General features: G+C 34.8%; 1 protein-coding gene across 3 annotated transcripts in view; it reads left to right on the top strand.

The window, feature by feature from the left end:
* Positions 1–6,000, top strand: part of RALGAPA1 (Ral GTPase activating protein catalytic subunit alpha 1) — a 178,440-nt gene that overhangs the window by 20,008 nt on the left and 152,432 nt on the right. For all 3 annotated transcript variants that reach the window (XM_007464829.1, XM_007464830.1, XM_007464828.1), the window contains exon 9: positions 1,313–1,552. In XM_007464829.1, coding sequence (XP_007464891.1) covers positions 1,313–1,552 — 240 coding nt within the window. The remainder of the gene's footprint in view (positions 1–1,312; positions 1,553–6,000) is intronic.

The following is a 6,000-nucleotide window of genomic DNA, read 5'->3' as shown; positions in this document are numbered from 1 at the left end:
CCCAGCCGCTCCGCGGCATGTGGGATCCTCCCAGACTGAGGCATGAACCCGTGTCCCGTGCACCGGCAGGTGGACTCTCGACCACTGCGACACCAGGGAAGCCCTACAAAGAATTTTTAAATGTAGAAACTCTCAAGCAGAACTATTTTATCTGATCCTAGAGCTCAGTAAACTAAAAATTAGAGATTGTTTTAAATTGGGAAGCATATTTGAGATCATTTACATACTTACTTAAACTCTTATTTTATAGGTGACAAAACTGCGACCAAATATTGAATAATGTGCCAGAAAGTAATTTATCATACCACAGAATAGTGCTACTCCTATCATATCATGGTAGTAATTTCTTTATTACTGCCTTAAGCCTTTAACTTTTTCTCTAGGCTTAGCCATCATCTTTATTCATGGTGAAAATTGTTAAGTTATTAGAATGTAGAGTTTTCTCATATGTATTTTATTTTAGCTTCATTTCTACTTTTTCTGTCATAATTTTTCTTCTATTCCTTTTTTTAAAATAAATTTATTTATTTATTTATTTATGGCTGTGTTGGGTCTTCATTGCTGCTCACAGGCTTTCTGTAGTTGTAGAGAGCAGGGCCTACTCTTTATTGCAGTGCGTGGGCTTCTCATTGCAGTGGCTTCTCTTGTGGAGCATGGGCTCTAGGCATGCAGGCTTCAGTAGTTGTGGCATGCAGGCTCAGTAATTGTGGTGCGTGGGCTCTAGGGCGCAGGCTCAGTAGTTGTGGCGCATGGGCTTAGTTGCTCCATGGCATGTGGGATCTTCCTGGACCAGGGATCAAACCCGTGTCCCCTGCATTGGCAGGGCAGATTCTTAACCACTGCACCACTAGGGAAGTCCTCCTTTGTTTTTTTAAGTTTTTTCCCACCAGGGAAGTCCTCCTTTGTATAATTTTTGTCTAAGGTAAAATAAGAGATGAATTTACACATTAAAACTTACTGAATAAATACTCCAGAATTAAGGTATTTATTTATTATTGATGAGCTGAGCTGACTCCATTTGGCATTATTCTTTTACCCAGTTTAATTAGTAACTTGTTTGTTCTGCAAACATACTGAAAAATAAACTTAATTGAATAGATGATTAGTGAGTATCACTGTATCACTTAGATATTAAGTTATTTCATTGCCATTTAACTATTTAGAACAGATTCTAAATGAAACTATGCATAGATTTTAAACAATGCTGTAAGTTACTTATGGAATGCTTTGGATTTTGTCAGTATTTGCTATTTGAAGACAAAATATTGATTTAAATGGTTATGATATTCTCCCCTTTTTGTTTTTATTTTAGAGAGCAGCTGCTAGTTTGGTATCCAGAGAAGAAAACAAAAATGATAATGCCGATAAAGCAGATAGAACTACAGAACCCGAGCAGTCTCATTCCAACACAAGCACTCTCACGGAGCGAGAACCTAGCTCTTCTAGTCTCTGTAGTATTGATGAAGAACATCTCACAGACATTGAAATAGTTCGCAGAGTTTTTTCTTCTAAAAGAAGTAATGTAAACTTTGTCACAGAGATATTTCGTCAGGTAAAATACCTCTCAGTATTTTTAATTTGTAATATAGACTTTAGCTTTTAATATTGAATATACTGACTTTAAGCTGTTTAAAATTTGTTCTTCATGGAAATGTTTTTTAAAGTTCATATTTAGTTTTTTGGTTTATTACATCTAATTCTTTAATATTTTCAGTTATTTATATTTTTAGTTTATGGTAACTTTAGTTTAATAATTATCCCGTCCCCTCCAGTATTCCTTCGGTTATCAGAATAATTTTCTTAGTGACTCAATTTATGGTTTGAAACTTTTCTTCCTACCATTTGATTAATAAATTATAGTAAAATTATGTTATCTTTCACTCTAAAATCAATAAAAAGTGGTTTATGAATATAAGAAGCGATGTTTTCATTGTCTTTATCCTCCCCTTGGAGGCTCAGTTTTGTCCTTTAAGCCATTCCGAAATTAAATTTCCTTAAGGCAGATATTATTTGGGGAATAAAATAAAGAAAGAGAGGGAAGGAAAACAAATAAAAGCTATTTCACATAAAGATAGCTAGAAATTCCTAAGTGCACATTCTCAATTACATAGAAATTTTATGGGAAAATAAACCTTATGAAAACCAATCATTTGCTCTTAATAGCAAAGGTACTTTTGCAGGTAAACATCATTGAGTTTTGTAGCTGAAGGGGATCATTCAAGTCTCACAGCAAGTAAGTGGTAGATCCAGGACTAAGACTCCCAGATCCTGGTTCCCATGTCAGTGCTCTTTATTCCGTGCCACATTGCCTTCACATGCCAGGGAGCTCTCCAGGCAAAGCAGATCCTCATCTCCTACATGTTTATTGATATGTAAAAGAAAGCATGAGGCAGCATTAGCTTTGTCAATATAAGTTAAAGAAACGAACTTGCTGTAGCGTTTTGTCCAGCTTTGGCAGTGATTCTTAGTTGCCAAGTTTAAGGTTTGTGTTGACAGAATATATGACAAATGTGAAAGGAAAGATATTTGACAAATATGGTTGGAATATTTGTGGGAAAATTTAAAGCTTAAAGAACTGTTCAGGTTTTCTAGTTCTTGAGTCAGCTTGAGTGTGTTCGTTTTTCTAGGAATTTGTTCATTACATTTGTTTTTAAATACATTCTCTTATAATCTTTTTAATCTCTGGGGCATTTATAGTCATGTTTCTCCTTGTCATTCCTGTTAGTATTTGTTCCTTGTTTGTTTTTTTTCTTGATGATTCTCACTAGAGATTTGTCAGTTTTATTAGTCTTTGCAAAGAATGAGCTTTTGGCTTTGTTGATCCTGTGTTTTATGTTTGTTTTCTCTTTTATTAAGTTTTGCTCCTTGTTCTTTCTTTCTGCTTTTCTTGATTTTATTTGATGGTTCTTTTCCTAGCTAATTAATTAGCCTCACATTTTTCTCATATAAGTATTTTTGAGGCTATTAATTTACCTCTTAATGCTGTTTTAGCTACAGTCTACAAACTTCCATGTATAGCATTTTTGTTATTATTCACTTCTAAAAATTTTCTAATTTTCATGTTAATATTTTCTTTGACCTATGAGTTATTTAGCAGTGTCTGTCTCCCAAACATATAAGATTTTTCTAGTTTTCTTTTTTCTTACAGATTTCTAATGTGATTCTTTTGGTCAGAGAATATAGTCTGTATATTCAGTATGTACTCAGCCTCCATAAATGTCCTGTGTGTTAGAAGAGAATGTATTCTTTCCTGTGGAATTCATGATTATTAAAGTCTGTTAGATCAAGCTTATTATTGCGTTAGTCAGCTTTTCTATATTCTTACTTAAGATTTTTGGTTAGCTTGACCTCACAGTTATGGAGAAGGGTGTGTTAAAATCTTATATTCTGATGGTGATTTGTCTATTTTTTTCTTTGTAGTTCCATAAATTTTCCTCTATGTATTTTGAAGCTTTGTAATTAAGTACATACATATTTATAATTTTATATCTTCTTGGTGAGTTAAGCCTTTTATTTATGGCCCTTTTCATCTGTAGCAATTATTTTTGCTTAAAGTCTACTTGTAGTAGTCTACTTTATCTACTTGTAGTACATTTATACTACTTTCTTTTTATTATAATTAGCCTCATGTATACATATATATATATATATATATATTTTTTTTTTTTTTGCATTCCGCGGGCCTCTCACTGTTGTGGCCTCTCCCGCCGCGAAGCACAGGCTCCGGACGCACAGGCCCCACAGCCATGGCTCACGGGCCCAGCTGCTCCACGGCACGTGGGATCCTCCCAGACCGGGGCACGAACCCGCGTTCCCTGCATCGGCAGGCGGACTCCCAACCACTGCACCACCAGGGAAGCCCTATATTTTTTTTAAATCCTTTTATTTTCAGCCCTTTTATATCATTACATTTTATATGTCTCTTGTAAATACGGTTGGATTTTTAAAAATCTTTGTCTTTTAACTGGAATATTTATTATAATTACTGATTTGTTTGGATTTGATACTATCTTATTTTGTTCTTTTTATTTTTCTCATGTCTGTATTTTTTCATAATTCTCTTATTTTTTGCTTTGTTTTTAATTGATGTTTTTTCATTCTGTATCCTCTTCCTCCCCATCACTTGGTTTGAAAGTTTTACTCTATTCCTTTTCTTTAGTGATTACTATATAAATTTTAGCTTACATACTTCACTTTCCAAATATAAAGTTAGTGTTTTTTTACCCTCTTCCTAATCAATACAAGGATCGTAGAACATTATTACCCTAATTTCTCCCCCTAACTTATATATTCTTATTACCAAATAATTCAGTTCTATTTTGCATGCTTGTATTTTAACTCCAGTAATCTTATTATTCTGTGCATTCAGTATTGATTTACATTTAGTTATATTCATCACTTCTTTTGATTATGATTTCTCCCTTTTCAGATCTTCCATTTATTGCGTTGGCCAAAAGGTTCATTTGTTTTTTTCCGTAAGATGGCTCTAGCAGCACTTAGTTGTTTTTAACTTCATTTGAAACAGTTTTGTTAGATTATATGTGACAGTTGTCATACCAGTGTGCATTTAAAAAAAAACATCAAAATTCGTGAATTTTTGTGTAGCCATTTTAATATTGAAGATAGAAGAAAAAAGAACATTTTCAGCATATTATGCTTTACTATTTCAAGAAAGGTAAAAACGCAACTGAAGTGCAAAAAAAAGATTTCTGCGGTGTTTGAAGAAGGTGCTGTGACCTATCAAACAAGTCAAAAGTGGTTTGCAGGGACTTCCCTGGTGGACCAGTGGTTAAGACTCCACGCTCCCAATTGCAGGGGGCCTGGGTTCTATCCCTGGTCAGGGAACTAGATCCCACATACCGCAACCAAGACCCCACACACCACAACTAAGACCTGGCGCAGCCAAATAAATAAATAAATATATTTTTTAAAAAGTTTGCAAAGTTTCGTGCTAGGTATTTCTCACTGGACGATGCTCCAGGGTCGGGTAGACCAGTTGAAGTTGATAGCAATCAAATCAAGACATTAATTGAGAACAATCAATGTTATACCATGTGGGAGACAGCCAGTATACTCAAAATATCCAAATCAAGCGTTGAAAATCATTTGCACCCGCTTGGTTATGTTCATTGCTTTGATGTTTAGGTTCCACATAAGTTAAGCAAAAAAAAACCTTGACTGTATTTCCGCATGTGATTCTCTACTTAAATGTAATGAAAACATTCCATTTATAAAACCAGTTGTGACGGGGGATGAAAAATGGATACTGTACAACAACGTGGAACGGAAGAGCTCGTGGGGCAAGCGAAATGAACCACCACCAACCACATCAAAGGCTGGTCTTCATCCAAAGAAGGTGATGTTGTATATATAGTGGGACTGAAAGGGAGTCCTCTATTATGAGCTCCTTCCAGAAAACCAAACGATTAATTCCAACAAGTACTGCTCCCAATTAGACCAACTGAAAGCAGCCCTCGACGAAAAGCCTCCAGAATTAGTCAATAGAAAAGGCATTATTTTCCATCAGGATAATGGAAGACCGCATGTTTCTTTGATGACCAGGAAAAAACCATTACAGCTTTGCTGGGAAGTTCTGATTCATCTGCCATATTCACCAGACACTGCACCTTCAGATTTCCATTTATTTAGGTCTTTACAAAATTTTCTTAATGGAAAAAATTTCAATTCCCTGGAGCCTGTAAAAGGCATCTGGAACAGTTCTTTGCTCAAAAAGATAAAAAGTTTTGGGTAAAAGATAAGTTTTTCAGGCAACTTCAATTATGAAGTTGCCTGAAAAATGGCAGAAGGTAGCGGAACAAAAGGATGAATACATTATTCAATAAAGTTCTTGATGAAAATGGAAAATGTGTCTTTTAGTTTTACTTTAAAAACCAAAGGCACTTTTTGGCCAACCCACCCTGCTTGAAGTTCATCATTTAGAATTTACTTTTGGATGTCCATTGCTTTCAAATACAAGTTTTTGCTCTGAAAATGTCTTTT

This window comes from Lipotes vexillifer, unplaced genomic scaffold (genome assembly GCF_000442215.2).
Source record: "Lipotes vexillifer unplaced genomic scaffold, Lipotes_vexillifer_v1.1 scaffold324, whole genome shotgun sequence".
NCBI classification, from domain to species: domain Eukaryota; kingdom Metazoa; phylum Chordata; class Mammalia; order Artiodactyla; family Lipotidae; genus Lipotes; species Lipotes vexillifer.
Note: the sequence above shows the minus strand (reverse complement) of the source record. Positions and strands in the feature narration are given on the sequence as shown.